The sequence below is a fragment of the Anolis carolinensis genome, chromosome 2 (genome assembly GCF_035594765.1).
Source record: "Anolis carolinensis isolate JA03-04 chromosome 2, rAnoCar3.1.pri, whole genome shotgun sequence".
NCBI lineage: Eukaryota > Metazoa > Chordata > Lepidosauria > Squamata > Dactyloidae > Anolis > Anolis carolinensis.
In genome coordinates, this window is record NC_085842.1 from 136926694 (window position 1) to 136944958 (window position 18265).

The window sequence follows — 18265 nt, forward strand, 5'->3', positions numbered from 1 at the left end:
CTCAAATTCTAAGCCCTAAAGTCATCAAGTTTTGCTTGTGAATGAACAAAACACTTATCAAATGTTAAGTGGATTAATGAACTGGTGCAGGTATGTTTTTGATCCTTGAAATATCTTTGGATCGCACTTTCCATCACCACTGAACATTGACCATTCCATTTGAGGAGGATGGGAGTTGCACTCCAATATCTGAAAGGCTATATGTTTCATATCCCTGGGTCCTTGGTTTGCTTCTGACATGATAAATAAATGGCCCTCTGTTAGCCCAACACCCCCTCATTCTTTCAGTGATTCTATCTTACTAGATGCTGTTGTATTAGATTAAGATTCAACAAACACAGAATGGTGACACTCATAACAAGGAACAGATGTATAAAGATTAAAGAAAACCACAAGACAGCATATTGACAGCATACATAAGTCATACAAATAATACAGAGGAGAATTACAATAGGGATCAGCCAGTACGTTGGAGAGTAAACAAGAGGATTTAGTATGATTAGGAAGAAACATTCACAAATCACTTTTCATAGCACCAAAAGCCTATTTTATAAAATACACAGGTAAATAATATGTATTAATATTTATTTTTTACACAGTGCCATTTTTTTGTGCATGGCTATTAACAGACAATCCAAATAATGAACAGCTTCCTGCCCCAAGGGACCCTTACCATTTAAAACAGGCTTGGGAAGAATGGAGTTAAATGGATGGGAGTCAGGAAAGAGCGGCATCTTCTGCTAACCACTCAATTCTACGCTCTGGTGGTACAAACTCTGCTTCCTTCCACTGTTTTTAATTTCCCATCTGTGGCTTTCCACAGAGAAATAATGCACGTACAGTGCAGTATATTTGTTTTTCTTTTATGCGTGTCTGTTCCTCATTTATAATAAAATCAATTTAGTTATTGAGAGAGAAAAACAAAGCGAGCAAGAGAGAGTTGATTCTACGTATGAAATATAAATGAAATATAACAGTCAGGCCTTTCCCACAATCATTAAAAAAGTGAGAGCAGCCAAGAGGAATTGTTATGAACTGAAACTCACAGGGACTGGAAAGTTGAATTCCAAAGTATTGCTTCAAAGGCTACTCAGTTATTCTGTGTGTAATTTCTCTTCCAAAAATAATGTTTTCTTCTGCTTTGAAAATGAATTTTAAAGCACTTTGAGATTATGGTATATGGTTATCATTTAATACTAGATCTCTTTCAGCTCTCAACCTCTAAGTTCACAGGTTTTGAATAATGCTATTTTAAATTTTTTGAAAGTGCCATGCAAATACACATTTTTTTCAGCTGATTGATGTACATTTGATAAAGATTTTTTTAAAAAAAAAACAAAAACAAAACTCCACCATATTTTTAAAAACTATCCCTATTCTTGTGCCTTCAGAGGCAGCAATTTCCCAAGCTGGATCTACAATGTCATATAATGCAATCTGAACCTACATTACATGGTCAGTGTGTAGACTCATAAAATGCAATTCAATGCCGTTAAACTTCATTATATGGGTCCACAATGACCATGTAATGTGGATTCTGACTGCATTATATGGCAGTGTGGATCCAGCCAGTCATTTGGAACAACAATGCTTATTTCTGTCCCTTAAAAAAAAACTTCATATTTTTTCCTTCAGATCAAGTGCCTATTAAAGATGTGGTAGCTAACAATTCTGTGGTTTTGTTTGTTGAGAATTACTCAGTTATAACTGCCAATAGGGATCATAACCTGAATGTATAACAAAGACTCATTCATACACACTTATTTTATAAGGAAGCCCTATGGAACTCAGTGGGCCTTAAAGCCAAGCTTTAGAACGAGCTAAAACTCATGCTTCAACTGTACCCACACACCCACATATCCACGAGTATAATATCTTAGGCATCAGTAGATGTCCAGAAATGCACATACTGATGATATATTCTTTCGATACATCATTTGTTTTGGTTTTTTTGGTTGCACTTGCTTTACATATTCAGGCTTTGGCTAAATCTCCTTGAAAGGCTCTCCTGTAATCTCATGACTCCTGGAGTTGGATTGGTAAAGGGGAGGAAACACTAGATTGTAATACAAGACTCACGACAAAACAGTGAGAATTGGAAACACTGTTGATATAATTCCAGAGAAACTCCAGGCTAAAGGAGTTAACAGCAGAGAAAAGCGGAAATGATGGACAAGAATAGAACCAGACCCATAGTTAAGATTTCAAAATCTAGGCTAAGTTTACTGTGATCAGATGTATCCTGAAAGGATGTGAATGGATCATGCGGATACAATTCTGGACCTAGATCCTGCAAGCACTTATGCACACACATCACTAGTGTTTTGAATGAAACAAGGGCACAAAGTTACGCATAAGTGGTATATGGGCACAAAAGTACTTGCAGAGTTCAAATACTAGAGCTTTCTGTTGTCACTTTAGTATAAAAGATGGAAACAAACAAACTCAGCGTCATTTGATGGAATGTCCTCTGCAAGGCAAACAAACACTGTAAGTCCCCAGAGCTATACATGTGTATGAACTATAACAGTCGTGATTGGTTTAACTTTTTCCCCCTGGGGAAATTAAAGACATTCCCTCCCCCCGTCACAGTGTACGTGATTTAAATTTGCCTGCCTATACTTCGGGGAGAGTGCTTATGCACACCTGGTGTTCTATAGCTTTGCTGGCCTTAGCTATAGAAACAATAAAGCACTTCCACTCACTAATATGTACACGGGATAATTAAAGGAGACAGATGTAGTTCTCTTGGGTGCTATCTTGTTCTGGTGCCAGTTTATTCCTCTTTGAGAAACAGCGTTTCAGGTCTGTGGGAAGGGCTCTGTCACTTTGCTGCTGCTCCGGCTGCTGCTGCCACCGCCGTCCCCTGGGGGTTCCTGGAGGGAGAGAAAAGCAAAGGAAGCGGCTGACTAGGCTGATTCCTTTGGTGCATTTCCAACCAGTCAATGGATTGTCCATCATCTGTGCAACAGGGTTCAAGATGATTTAAGAAGACCCTTAAGTGAACCTATCATGGGGTTTTCTTGGCAACATTTTCCCAGTGACTGTTGGAAAATTAACTCTTGCCAGACCCACTGCCATTGGTCAAGGAAGATAGAACCTGTCATGCAAAAACATCTGCCAAGGCCATCAATTCTCCATCCTCTACACAAAACCGGAAAGATTGCTCATCCACTGTGGAAAAAGCACACCTACTGGACTCACAGGGCTGCATATACAAGATCTGTCTGTCTGTCTGTCTGTCTGTCTGTCTGTCTGTCTGTCTGTCTGTCTGTCTATCTATCTATCTATCTATCTATCTATCTATCTATCTATCTATCTATCTATCTATCATCTTTTCAGTTTATCTAACCTAAGTTTTGTACTTAGGTGGCACAGAGGGTTAAACTGCTGAGCTGCTGAACTTGCTGACTGAAAGGTTGGTGGTTCGAATCTAGGGAGTGGGGTGAGCTCCTGCTGTTAGGCCCAGCTTCTGCCAACCTAGCAGTTCGAAAACATGCAAATGTGAGGAGATCAATAGGTGCCATTCTGGCAGGAGGGCACAGAGCTCCATGCAGTCATGCCAGCCACATTACCTTAGAGGTGTCTTTGGACAACGCTGGCTCTTCGGCTTAGAAATGGAGATAAGCACCAACCCCCAGAGTCAGACATGACTAGACTTAATGTCAGGGTAAACCTTTACCTTTACCTAAGGTTTGCAGGACTTATTCCCAGATAAGCATCATCTTCTTGGTAAACATGCAAAGGACGACAGTATTAGTAATGCAGCACTGATTTTGTAGACATATTTGGGCAATATTATGTATTGCATTTTCAATCCCAGTCTTCCTCCAATCATTTCAACCCTAACCTAGTCTCATCTTCACAATTGTTTTGTGAGGTAGTTGGCCAAGAGACAGTAAGGCCCCATCTACATTGCCATATATTCCAGTTTCTGAATCCAGTTAGGGTAGGGTAGATCTATCTAAGTGTCCCTAGATCACCAGATCATGATGTTGAAGTCTAGCACTCTTGACACTGTATCACACAGGATGTTCATGAATAATGGAAACAATGAGGCAACTGTATTGTCGAAGGCTTTCATGGCTGGAATCACTGCGATGTTGTGTGGTTTCTGGGCTTTATAGCCATGTTCTAGCAGCATTTTCTCCAGATGTTTTACCTGTATATGTAGCCCCCGGTGGCGTAGCGGGGTAAAGCCTTCTGACTTGAAGGTTGCATTGCTGACCTGAAAGCTGCCAGGTTCGAATCCCACCTAGGGAGAGCGCGGATGAGCTCCCTCTATCAGCTCCAGCTCCATGCGGGGACATGAGAGAAGCCTCCCACAAGGATGGTAAAACATCAAAACATCCGGGCGTCCCCTGGGCAACGTCCTTGCAGACGGCCAATTCTCTCGCACCAGAAGCGACTCAGGTTGCTCCTGACACGAAAAAACAAAACAAAAAAACCTGCATATGTGCCTGGCTTCTCAAGGAATGGGCGCAGTTGGTGCACAAGTCAGGACAGCTTTCTTGGCTTTAGGTGGAAAGGACTAGTAGAGTTGGGTGTCATCCGCAGATAGGTGGCACTGAACTCCAAAATGCTGCTAGAACACAACCATACAGCTCAGAAACCACGCAACACCCCAGTGAGGCAACTCATCTAGGTTCAGGAAGAAATTCAGGGAAATCTAGGAATCAGTGATAAATTCCTGGAACTAAATAAAATGAAAACAAAACAATAATGTAAATCAGTGATTCCCAAACTTATTTGGCCTACTGCCCCCTTTCCAGAAAAAATATTTCTCGGCGCCCCCTGGAAATTATTTTTTAATTTTAAAAGCAATTAAACAGAAAGATATATGTATTAATGTTTCTACCTTTTTTGTAAAATATAGTAAAGAAAGGTGTACATTAGAAACATTGATGTTTGAAATTATGAAACTATTTTTTGAACTCAGAATAGAACGGTAATACAGTTATTCATCGCCCCCAAATGCACTTATGGCCATCACTGCCCCCCGGGATCACTGCAGCGCCCACCAGGGGGCAGTAGCGCCCACTTTGGGAATCACTGATGTAAATTCATAAGACACACTGATAAATGAGAGAAGGTATATGTGTTATGGTTTTCAAGGCAGCAGGTTTGTTCAGATTTTTTTCTTTGCTGAAGTGTTTATAATTTCTATGAAATTCATTGGTATTGTTATTTTATTTGCAAAATTAATGCAATATAACTAAAATGCCTTCAGTGTCATTCTTTAGATTTAACACTAAGATGCTATTGCTATTAGGCAAGCTTTATTCAGAGAAGATTTGCCACTGCCTTCCTCAGAGGCTGGAAAAATGTAACTTGCCCAAGGTTGCTCAGTGGATTTCCATGGCTGAGGAAAGAGTCGAACCCTGTTCTCCAGAGTTCTAGGTCCAATGCTCAAACCACTACATCACTTTGGTTCTCATGAGATGCTATACTATGCACATTTACCAGGGAATAAATCCCACTGAACTTTTTTTCTGAATACATTTGCATTTCATTGAACTTTTGCCATATAATTTAACACTCTCACGGGACTAGTTCAAAATAATAAGATTAGAATGACCCAATGTAATTGCAGAGGGTTGACAAGTTTATTTGGAGCATTAGAAAGAGTATTTCCTTTTGGGAAGGGAAGGAGTGTGGGGGGAGACGGGTGGGGGAGGCTTTAGGAACGCATCAAGTTAATTTAAAACTGCAGGTTGGTGATTGTATTATATTTAGAGGCTCTGGGATCCCATGGGGACTGTTGGCAAGGGTTTTCACAGGGGAAGAAATGGAATTTTCCATGCTCCATCTCTCTGTGAAATGAGAAGATGTGTAATTTCTAGTCATTAACCAGCTTCCCCTACGCAGGAGGGCAGAGCAAGAAACCAGTCATTTAATTCCCCAGTCCTCCCGCTCCCACCCCCACCCCGGTTCATTTTCCCCCTTGTTTTTGCAGGATTATATCAGAAGATGAGCTTGAAAAGTAGATATTTAATATAGATAAATATATATTTCTTTCCTGCAGCATTCAATGTCCTTTCCACTACCCATTCCTGAATCGATTCGTCATCAAACACCAGAGCATTAATTTTGGTCTTGGCTGATAGAATTTATATTAACTGGAAAAATCATTTTATATTAAGAGCTTCTCAGATAAACCATATCACCCTGAGCAGATGAAGAAAAGATAGATAAGAGCAGCTCACATTTCTTTCTTAGTATTACGACAGTACATCTCTCTCTTATTTGATAAGACAACCGGAAAAAGAAAATCCAGGCCAAATGTAATGTTGCACTTGACTGATGAAATCATGGCTGGTTATACTGGTTACAGATTTGGTTCAACAATTGTAGCTCCAAAGGTCCCAGTCCAGATATGAAATTGCATACCTATTTGAACCAGATAAGGCACTTGGACTCATCCATTCATAATCAGCAGAAGATAGCTGTTAATACTTGAGAGAATAAATTAAGCACTGTCACCATGTTGCCGGCACTATCGGCCGTTAGCCTTCCTTTCGAATTTGAGCTAACTGCTTTATCACATCTGGGGCTAGTTGGACTAGTCCTATGCTCCTCCCTAGTAGCATTTTAACCATCTTCCGACCTGGGAGCCCCACCTTCTGATGGTATACTGACATATCTCTGGTTGTACTGGTCCATTTAGTTTTCATGGCATGAATACTGGGGTGGGTTGTCATTACCTTCCCCAGGGATCATATTTAGTCTGGCCTCTCTGCCATGACCTTCCTGTCTTGGGTGGTAACTACTCTGATGGCTGAAAGTGAGGAGGAGCCGAGGAGCCTTCTAACTAAGGTGAAAGAAGAAAGTGCAAAAGCTGGGTTGCAGTTAAACATCAAGAAAACCAAGATTATGGCAAACAGACTGACTGATAACCGGCAAATAGAGGGAGAAAACATGGAGGCAGTGACAGACTTTGTATTTCTAGGTGCAAAGATTACTGCAGACACAGACTGCAGACAGGAAATCAGAAGACATTTGCTTCTTGGGGGAAGAGCAATGAGCAATCTCGATAAAATAGTGAAGAGTAGAGACATCACACTGGCAATGAAGGTCCACATAGTTAAAGCAATGGCATTCCCCGTAGTAACCTATGGATGCAAGAGTTGGACCATAAGGAAGGCTGAGTGAAGGAAGATAGATGCTTTTGAACTTTGGTGTTGGAGGAAAATCTTGAGAGTGCCTTGGACCACAAGAAGATCCAACCAGTCCATACTTCAGGAAATAATGCCCAGCTGCTCAGCGGAGGGAAGGATATTAGAGGCAAAGCTGAAGTACTTTGGCGACATGATGAAAAGATAGGAAAGCTTGGAGAAGATAATGATGCTGTGGAAAATGGAAGGAAAAAAGAAGAGGGGGCGATCAAGGGCAAGATGGATGGATGGTATTCTTGAAGTGATTGGCTTGACCTTGAAGGTGGCGATGGCCGACAGGGTGTTCTGGAGTGGGCTGGTCCATGAGGTCATGAAGAGTCGGAAGCGACTGAACGAATAAACAACAACAACAACAACACCATGTTGAGATCAGGGACAAAGAAGATAGACTTTCTTCATGTCGCCTATCATCTTATGCATGGTGGCCCACAGAACCACTAGATCAGTGTTTAATCATAGTGATGAATCACTGGATTCGTCTAGCTTAATTTTATCTACACTTGTCCAAATTCTAGTCCTCCAGGTGTTTTGGACTTCAACTCCCAGAAGCCTCAGCTGCCTTGGCCAATGATCAGTGGTTCTGAAAACTGAAATACAAAATACCTGGGAGATCAGCATTTGGGAAACACTGATCTACACCATTTAGCAGACAGTCTGTTGGGATTCTGAAATTCCAGCAGTGAAAGCAATTCAACCTTGACACATTTGTGTAATGACATCTCTATGCAGGACCATCTAGCTCTTTTCCTTCATCTCCAAGAATCTCCCCAAATTCCTAGAAATTCACTGTCATCACTTTATTATCTAGCTGAGCCATGGAGCAGAAATAAATGACTGTTCATTATTATGAGATGGTAATCAATTTATAGCTTCCCAAGAGACAACTCAAAATTCAGAAGAAGCTTATTGTTTACATAGGATTTGGCCACTGATAAGCAGAGTGTTTAAGAGGGATGAAAGGATGTGGTATGGCATTCATCCCATGATGAAGTCCATAAAGAATTAACTCTCAACATACAGTAGAGTCTCACTTATCCAAGCTAAACGGGCCGGCAGAAGCTTGGATAAGCGAATATCTTGGATAATAAGGAGGGAGTAAGGAAAAGCCTATTAAACATCAAATTAGGTAATGATTTTACAAATTAAGCACCAAAACACAATGTTTTACAACAAATTTGACAGAAAAAGCAGTTCAATACACAGTAATGTTATGTTGTAATTACTGTATTTACAAATTTAGCACCAAAATATCACGATATATTGAAAACATTGACTACAGAAATGGCTTGGATTATCCAGAAACTTGGATAAGCGAGGCTTGGATAAGTGAGACTCTACTGTAACACTAACTAGCAACTAGGTTTAGTGATTTTAAGGGGATGGAATTGCATTAATATCATCAGAACCTTGGAGAGTTGTCCACTGCTGCTCCTACCAAACATTATTGAAAAATGTTCTAAAATATATTTTAAAAACACAATTGAGCCTAAAACAGGTGGGGACCAAGCATAAAATTGCCCTATACAGACGCACACACACACACACACACACAAGTTTTATTTTAAAGAGAAATAAAAAAATGATAGGGTGCAAAACCTGCCTTGGGGCATGCATTCGACAGTTAACATTTTCTCCAATCTTGTAAAATGGCAGCCATGCTATATGTGTTTTTGTAATCACTCCAGCACACCTACTATATCAGATCACACAAGACCATGTTGTTGCTCAGTTGATATTCCAAGCAGCTGGGCAGTACATTTTTATGATGCATTCCTTACAGAAAGGAGTTGAAGAGGAAGGACATTCACTTCCAAACTCTGGATTAAATAGAAGCCATTTAGAATTGCCTATATCAGAGAGGCAAACTCAAAAGTATGACAATGAACAGTTCCAAATTTCAACTGGTTTGCAAATGCAAGTCAGCAGCAGTTAGACAATGCATATAACTGACCTGCTCTAAACAGGGTTTAGTGCTGTTTTCTGCTTCCCATCATGACACTGCTTAAGAACATAAGAAAAACTCCGTACCAAAAGCCTTTTTAATCTACTATTCTTTTGCTTCAGTGAACCAACTGTGTATCTGCAAAGCCCATAATCAGTACACATGTGCAATAGCTTCTGTTCTGTGAGACAGTAACAGGGACCATGAAACCAATATGGAAATTTTCACAGAACCATAGGTTTCCATAGTCAAATTTGTTGAAAATGTTAACCAAACATTTTTTGTCGCATAAGCAAATCTGAGCTTAGAGGGGGCAGCAGAGGTAGAAACACAAATCTAGTGTTCCCTAATATCTTTCTTTTGTCTGAGCTTTTGCTTCCCTATTGCCTATAGATTAAGTATTTTCAGCTCTGGCTTCATTTCATCCCATTCTCTGCAATCATTGTCTTTGTTGAATTGATTGAGCTTGGGTCTGCCAGTCAGAAAGAAGCTGCAATTTCTAGCATACCATTCTGATGATAAGCCAGAGGGCATTTGAACCATCCTTCTCAATCAGATATGTTGTTTCATTGATACATTCATTAAAGAAGTTTTTGATGTGATTCCAAGCAGCAAGCTTCCATACAAAGGATGAAATATAATGGTGTTTGAAAGGGCAGTTCAAACTAAATGATAGGCATCTATGAGTGGGAAGTTCTCTCTTAGTGACAAAGTGTACGATGCTGCTGCTTATCAAGTGAAATACTGTACAGCTTAAGTGCATTATAAGTTAGCAACTCCAAGGGCAAACTGAATGGCTGCAATGAAGTCAAACATAATATTATCCCAGAAGCTGCTTCCTCAAAGTGCATCCACATAGAGAATTGTAGTGCTTTGGCACAACTTTAACTGCCATGACTTCATCATACAAAATTCTGGGATATTTAATTTAGGGGGAACTAAATTCCTCTGTTGGAGCTGCCGGTGGTACAGTGGATTAAACCGCTGAGCTGCTGAACTTGCTGACCAAAAGGTCAGCAGTTCGAATCCAGAGAGTGGGGTGAACTCCCGCTGTTGGTCCAAGCTTCTGCTAACCTAACAGTTCGAAAACATGCAAATGTGAGTAAATCAATAGGTACCGCTCTAGCGAGAAGGTAATGGCGCTCCATGCAGTCATGCCGGCTACATGACCTTGGAGGTGTCTACGGACAATGCCGGCTCTTCGGCTTAGAAATGAAGGTGAGCACCAACCCCCAGAGTTGTACTTAATGTCAGAGGAAAACCTTTACCTTTACCTGAAGTTCTCTGTCAGAGAAAATTAAATGCCTCACAAAATTCCAACCTCCATGATTTCACAGGAAGAACCATGTCAGTTAAACTTTTGTCAAACTGTTATAACTCTACACAGTAGATACATTCTTAGAAGAGGCCATTGTAGTAGAGAAGGGGAGACTGACACTGGGTTATTTCTCTGCCAGCTTATTCTGTAACCTGCAATATTTCACAAATGAAAACCAGGATACATGTGGCCAAGCAACATCACAATGTAGTCAAATTGGCAAAAGTTATTAATGAGGAAGAACAGACAAGTTCGGAGAGGCAGCAACAGTTTGCTTTTGCCTGATCCTACTGGGAAGAGTGGCAACTGAAGTTAGCTGAGGGATCAAGAAGGAAAGTGATAGGAGATAAGAGGAACTGGGACACTTTGAAGCATCTGGAAAAAGAGAGATGACATAGATATCATTGGGACTCTCCCTGCTAGATTGTGAGAATTGGAGGGGAACTTGTTCTGTTCCAAAACTCTCCCTGTGAATCTGTGACAATCCATCCCTTAGGGCTTTTGCACATCCTTTTTGCACATCTGGTGCAAGAGACAACTGGGGAGAGTTACAGAGAAAAACAGGCTGGGAGGAAAGAGGCCACCAGGGTTTCATACATGCATTTGTGTATAATATGCTTTTTTGCTGTAATCTATCCTATCCATCCTCTCCTGTCCACCGGCACTACTCCTTGGCAACCGTTTTGCATCTTAAATAAAGACAGCAGATTAGTATATTTATGCAACATAATCTGCATGCTTTGTTTAATTCACAGAATTTGGGTTTGCAGGTCAGACAGAAACTCCTATTTTTAGCATACCATTCTAAGAACAAGCCTGGGGGCACTTGAGCAGGACATTCTCATGGACACTGCAATCTCTTTATTATCTGCAGTCCACCCTAACTTTGCGCTTTTTGGTTTGTTCCTGTTCTTACACAGCAGCCTGTATTTTCATAATCAGGCAAAAGATAGGTAGGTATGGGGGTACAATTAATCCTTTGCCATTCCACTTTCTCTACTGCTTTTAAAATGCCTGCTTTCCCTTCCTCTTGGTGCTTTTTTCCTTAATCCCCATCTTACTTCCATTGATGTAGGCTGAGTTCAAAGAACAAAGGTAATCTGCACTCAGTTAACTCAACAGGAGGGAGATGAGAAGAGTGGAAGAATCTTCCCCATGTCCAACTAGGTTCAGGCAAAAGCAAATTGCTGCACCCTCTCTGTGCTTCTCCGCTCCTCCTCATTAATACGTATTGACAGCTTGGTTAGATTCTGATGTTGCTTGGCTAGATGTGTCTATGTTTCAATCTGTGAAATGTTGGAGAATATACTTTTTCTTTCTTTCTCCCCAAATTGTGTTCAAATTCAAATTTTCTTCCCCTCATATCTTTCCTCTCTCTCCTTCCCCTCCTTCCTTCCTTCCCTCCCTCCCTCCTTTCCATCATACATACCTCACATAGCAGCAGCTAATCCACATTGCCCCCTTTCTTTCCCAGTCACATGACAGAAGGCCACTTCACCTAGCAAAAGTCAATCAATTGTATTCCTTTACTTTCTCTCAGCTCTGGGCCCAAATGAGTGTGTGTTTTTTTTAAAAAAAAAGTTTAAACTCATCCATTATTTTAAATTGGATAATGAAGAGTAGGTGTGCCAAGTTTGGTCCAGACCCATCAAGCTATGTAGGAGCCTTTGTGGATCAAACAATCATACTTTGACACACAGAGTGTGTGTGTGTGTGTGTGTATGGGGGATGTAGGCAAGCTGAAATCTTCAGTTTCCTGTGGGTTAAAATTGCAGCTACATGGAGGGCAAAATGGGGAGATTGCCCTCAACTTAAGAATTCTACCATCTACTGATTTTTTTGTGCACTAATGGTGGCAGATGGTTTCCATGCTACTCACCCACTCTAATTTTTAATCTGAATTTTAACAGCACTTTACAAGTACTTCTTGGGAGGAGAGCAATGGCCAATCTTGATAAAATAGTGAAGAGCAGAGACATCACACTGGCAACAAAGATCCGCATAGTCAAGGCAATGGTATTCCCCATAGTAACTTATGGTTGCGAGAGCTGGACCATAAAGAAGGCTGAGCGAAGGAAGATAGACGCTTTTGAACTTTGGGGCTGGAGGAAAATCCTGAGAGTGCCTTGGACCGCAAGAAGATCCAACCAGTCAATCATTCAGGAAATAAAGCCTGGCTGCTCACTGGAGGGAAGGATATTAGAGGCAAAGTTGAAGTATTTTGGCCACATCATGAGGAGACAGGAAAGTTTGGAAAAGATCATGATGCTGGGGAAAATGGAAGGAAAAAGGAAGAGAGGTCGACCAAGGGTGAGATGGATGTATGGTATCCTTGAAGTGACTGGCTTGACCTTGAAGCAACTGGGGGCGGCAACGGCCGACAGGGAGCTCTGGCGTGGACTGGTTCATGAGGTCACGAAGAGTCGGAAATGACCATGCGACTGAGCAGCAGCACACTATGGAATTCATGCAGGTTGACTCTGCTTTAACTGGCTCAGTGCAATAGAACCCTGTGATTTGTAGTTTGGCAGAGAAAATTAAAAATCTTGTTAAAAGTAGCACACCCATGACGCCGCAGCATTGAAACCTGGCAGTAAAGTCATGTCAAACTGCAACCTACCCATCGAATTACAGGGTACAACTGCAGTAATGACAATGACCCAGATACTTGATTTAAAACAAGCCATTTGTTTTTGTATGATAGAATATCCTTCATCAGGAATGTTAAGGCCCAGGACATCCCTGACAAAGAAAACTCTTCTAAAGCAAAAGCACTGCACTAGACCCCTGGCCCTGGATCATCAATTATGAGGAGCACTGTGGACAGATCTACATAAGATGATTGAAAGGGAGGGAATGGAATGGCATGGCCAACTATCTCAACCCCTCAGCACATACAAAAAGAGATATGAAGGACTCAGCAAGGAGTTCGTGTTATCTTTTTACTCGTTCTCAGGAAGGAATGCCATCAGTTTAACCTCAGATTACAGTGCTTGCCTACCTTACTTATGAATACTCATTGCTTATCTGCAGATTCCCATAATCCCACTTTCTTTTTTTAGAAATTGGAGGACCACAGTGGAGATGATGCTTCAATAAGCACAGCCTTGCCAGAATTCTGGCAGGATGTTGTGTATGCAAACTGTATTGCAATGAATGAATAATATTGTGGGATGATAATACATGATAGTATGTGATGTGAATTGACCTTCAGCCCATAGATCCAAGTTGGATTCAAACCAGTGGTTTATGTGGGAACAATTTTCTATCCTAACACAGGCTCCCTGGAGCCTTCTTGTTCCCATACATGAAAATATCCTGCCCATAGTCATTTGAGAGCGCTTTTCATGTTAATATCTTTCCGTCTTGTGTTGAAAGTGTCCACAGGATGTGGTGAGAGTACCCCAAGGACTGGGTCTGCATGTTAAACCTAATCAGTATATAGAAATACTTTTCCCTTTGGGGTTACAGGAAGACATGAAGAATTCAGGTTCAGCTGGGTGGTTATTGTGCTACACAGTCCCTCCTGCTCCCCTGAAGCTTCCTTCACAGTATTTTTGTTGACTCACTTGTTTTGGCTGTACAATCTGTTACTGCATTTGGAGAAGAGAAGATCATTGACACATGGGAGAGAGAAGGAGAACAAAATAAGAAATCATTTCTTAATTTGTTTTCATCACTGGATTCCTACAATGTCTGTGAAAGCTAGAGGCGGTAAGGGTGCAGAGACTCTGTTGTTAAATATAGACAACCCTCTACATTTGTAAGCTTAAATTTGTAATTTGATTATTTGCAGATTTCATTAATATAGTCTTTCTAAGAACCTTTAGGTCCACTGGTGTGATTCTGTGGTCAACCTATGCTAGACATTGACCATAGATTCATACTGAAGGACCTAAAGATTCCTAGAAAAAAGTCAGGTTTCAAAATAGGGTTTGTTTTTCTCCCTTTTGTACACCCTTAACCATAGCAAATGTGAAGGGCTGACTATAATATCAGAGAGAGAAAGAAATGGTTGGAGAGGGCTATTGGTTAGCAGGTTGTTATTTATCAAATCTCCCACCTTTGCCTTAGGCTAATAGTTTGTACCAAAAGTATTTGGCCTGGGAAGAGTCCTAAAATATTTATACATTATTGTCTGATTTTTCCTTCATGGGGACCTTTTGGATATCCTGAAAATTGAGGACAGAACTAGGTGCAATAGGAGCATCATTCCAATGCTCTCACACTGAGTAGAGAAGTGAAAGGAAAGACCTTAGTCCATCCTGGGAGAACCTACATGCATTGACCCACCCTAATCTCTCCATTATGACACTGATTCTGGCCTTTTTGAAGGCCTGGTGGGAAAATAGTGGCAGCAGCAGGACTCTGATGTTTTCCTCAAAGGAATGTCAAGAGAGTAGAGTGAGTTGGTGCTTCTTATGGATTCTTCCAGGAGATGCTAAACTCTCATCTTCTGCCATTCTAATCAGAAAAGACAAGGGTTCCTTTATCGAGAACATTGTACCTTAACTTTTATCAAAAAAGGAATCATTTACTCCTCTGTGTAGAGTGAGAAACAGCCTTTTTGAATGTCTGGAGAGGAAAATGGCAGTGGCTTGGGCTGGCTTTCCCCTCTCTGTGGAATGATCCTTGACCTATCTATGAATCACATCAAAATTGATAATGTTAGCCTACAAAAGAGCTCTTGACTCATACATGGGTATATATAGTAAACTCCTATTTTGTTTTGCTTTGCCAATAATTTCCCTAGACTGCTGTTGTATTTTGTCTTTGGATCCATTGCTTGTGGGTTTTTTTTTTATTCTCCACTTCTTTTGTTTGATTTTTTTAATCCTTTGATATGTAGAATATCATCAGAGCAAGACAAAGATTGCAAGCATAGGGACCCAGTGGAAATTGCTGCACAATATATCAGGCCGTGGGCTATAATCACATAGCTACATTTTAATCAGTCACTTCACTATTATTTCTTTCTGGAATCCCCAGCTTCTATAAAAATTAAAGATATACCAGAAAATAAGCATTGCCACTCACGGAAATGTCCCTGCCCATTAATTGAGGGAAGAGGCTCTAAAACGGGCGTAAAAGGAGTTGTCCATCCAGAGTGACAGTAGCAAACAATGCTCTCACATTGAGTTGGCAGCCACGTCCAGGTTTACTGTGGGGTGAAGAGCTGACCAAAACATAGAACTCTTAGAGGCCTCAAGGGGAATAGGGGCTGGGGTATCTCCACTCCCATTTTTCCTGGCAAATCATGAAAAGTACAGAAGGCACAAAAAGATGTTGGGGTGGCACATGCAAGTCTTGGGGTTCATTTTGCTCAACTCTGGTATACAGGGTCTCTAGGCTGATGAGATCAATATGAAAACCTAATCACATTGTTTTTAAAAGGTAAATATTAGTGTACAGCCTTAAAATATTGAGAGAAGTAAATGTAAGAAAAGAAAAGTAAATTTCTGTCTGTCTTTTCCTCAAATGCCACACATCATGAAGTACAGAAATCATGAATTCAATAGCTACCAACTTCTTTCACAAAATTACTTTTTTCCTTTGTATTGTTTATTTTATACCTTCCTGAGAATTTGAACTGGAGAGTGGGAGATTAAATGTTATAAAAATGAAATATTATGAGATTCTGCAGCGGTTTCTGTGAATAAGAGAAATAACCACTTTTATGTATTTACTCATATAATGTGCATGTTCCCTGGAGTGTCTCCTCATTAATCAGACTACCATTGTGAGGATATCACAGAGCAGAGGCTAGAGCTCAAAGGGCTAAAATTAAAATGAAATTTAAAAATGTGTCCATAGGCTAAATGTAAAAGCAGCAATATACTAAACAAAAAAAATCCTACTTAAAGGAACAGAGCTTTGGGGGGGGGGGGGGAGACAAAGCAATAAGAATGGAGTCTTTGATTTCTGAGACCAAACAACCTAGGACAGAAATGTGCACTAATTTTCCTAATTACAATAAAGCAATGGTTTACTTGATCATAATTAGAGGATTGGTGTGTTTTTAAGCAGTTTATATGTTTAGCCCCAGGAGCTTCTATATTAGTGGGAGAATGACTACCTTCCAGGTTTTAGTATGAACTTGAAAGAAGCTATCCGCGATGCTGAAATCTATCTCCAGGTTCTGGCAAAAGTCCTGGGTTCAGTCACTAACTGGGAAGCTACCAGTTGCACCAATTTCTAATAGGTTTTGTCCCTTTATAACCAGTGATGAAGACACCAGTGAATCAGAAGGGGTACAACTGAGATCTTGAGGAAACCTCTAGACAAGAGCTTTATCTCAGCTTGTTCGGTTTGTACGCATAATATACAAGTCTAGAAGTTTTAGGGAAAAAACATCAACCCCAATATCTAGGTTGACTTATCTTTAGGTCAATTTATGTAATATACCTTTACTCTTCTTTTAAATAAGTGGTTCCCGACCTTTGGGCCTCCAGGTGTTTTGGACTTCAACTCCCAGAAATCCCAACCAGCTTACCAGCTGTTAGGAAGTGTGGGAGCTGAAGTCCCACACTGAACACTGGAGGCCCAAAGGTTGGGAACCGCTGTTTTAAATGAACCACCCCCTTGGTGAAAGGCTGTCCTATAGAACCCAAAAGCAGCACCAGGCCCTTCTAGTTTCTCTGCTGCAGTGCCACTTCTGACCTCAAAGGAATGCCAGGAGAGTAGAGTGAGCCGGTGCTTCTTTTAGATTCTCCCGGGGTGGACTGAATCATTATCTTTTGCCTCTCTACTGAGATAAAGGAATGGTTCCATTTTTGATCAAAGTCAATACTGTACCTTTTCTTTTATATAAAAAATATGCCATCCTATTCTCTGAGTAGTGAAAGGCTTCTTTGAATACCTGTGAGGGTGATGTCCCTCTGAGGTGGCACTGGCACTTTCCCCTCTCCACAGAATAACCCTCAACTTATCCTTGGTCATATTAATACATGTAATTTTGCCCCCAGAACCTGACCTTGACTTATACAGCAGGTCGACTTATATTTGGTAGTTAAAGTTGGGAGAAAGCAAGTTTTGATATAACAGCAAAACCCTTGCTGGAGAGTTAACTAATCTGACTGAATACAGATTTGGAGTCATCTTTTGAATTAGTGAAATTTTATAGATTCAACTATGTGCAGTTCATCTCTGCTTATCACCATGCATTAATTGGAATCTGTTTTCAGTAACAACTACTCGTATTTTAAAACATTTTTCACATTTAATTTTTGTGTTTGTCAGGAGCGACTTAAGAAATTGCAAGTCGCTTCTGGTGTGAGAGAATGGGCAGTCTGCAAGGACGTTGCCCAGGTGACGCCTGAATGTTTGGTGTTTTACCATCCTTGTGGTAGGCTTCTCTTATGTCCCCGCATGAGGAGCTGGAGCTGACAGAGGGAACTCACCCACTCTCCCCAGATTTGAACTGTCAACCTCTCGGTCAGCAGTCCTGCAAGCACAAGGGTTTAACCCATTGCACCACTGGGGGTCCAATTTAAAATGTTCTGTAATTATTAATGACTTCTGGGTGCAGCTGTAGTTGACCTGCATCTTGGAGTCTGTACCTTGGAGCATCAAGAAAGACCACTAAAAACCAGAAATTTGAAGGAAAGCAGTAACTGCTGATTTTCTCCCTGGATCAAAAGGAGAAGACGATCATTCACATGTGTCTATTAGACTCCTGGTGACTTATTTGTTATTTGAATTGAACTAAGGGGAGACAAAACCCATTAAGTCACCTTGCTGTTTGCAAGCTTATTTGACAAAAAATCACCACCATGCTTTCTTTTTCAACTATTTCTTCATTAGTACTAACATCTTTAGGGCTTTAGTTAG

The 18265-nt window shown here is 40.7% G+C and overlaps 1 protein-coding gene across 2 annotated transcripts in view; it reads right to left on the minus strand.

The window, feature by feature from the left end:
* Positions 1-346: 346 nt before the first annotated feature.
* Positions 347-18265, minus strand: part of cygb (cytoglobin) — a 65875-nt gene continuing 47956 nt past the window's right edge. For both annotated transcript variants that reach the window (XM_008104367.3, XM_016991325.2), the window contains exon 4: positions 347-2876. In XM_008104367.3, coding sequence (XP_008102574.1) covers positions 2825-2876 — 52 coding nt within the window. In that variant the 3' untranslated portion in view covers positions 347-2824. The remainder of the gene's footprint in view (positions 2877-18265) is intronic.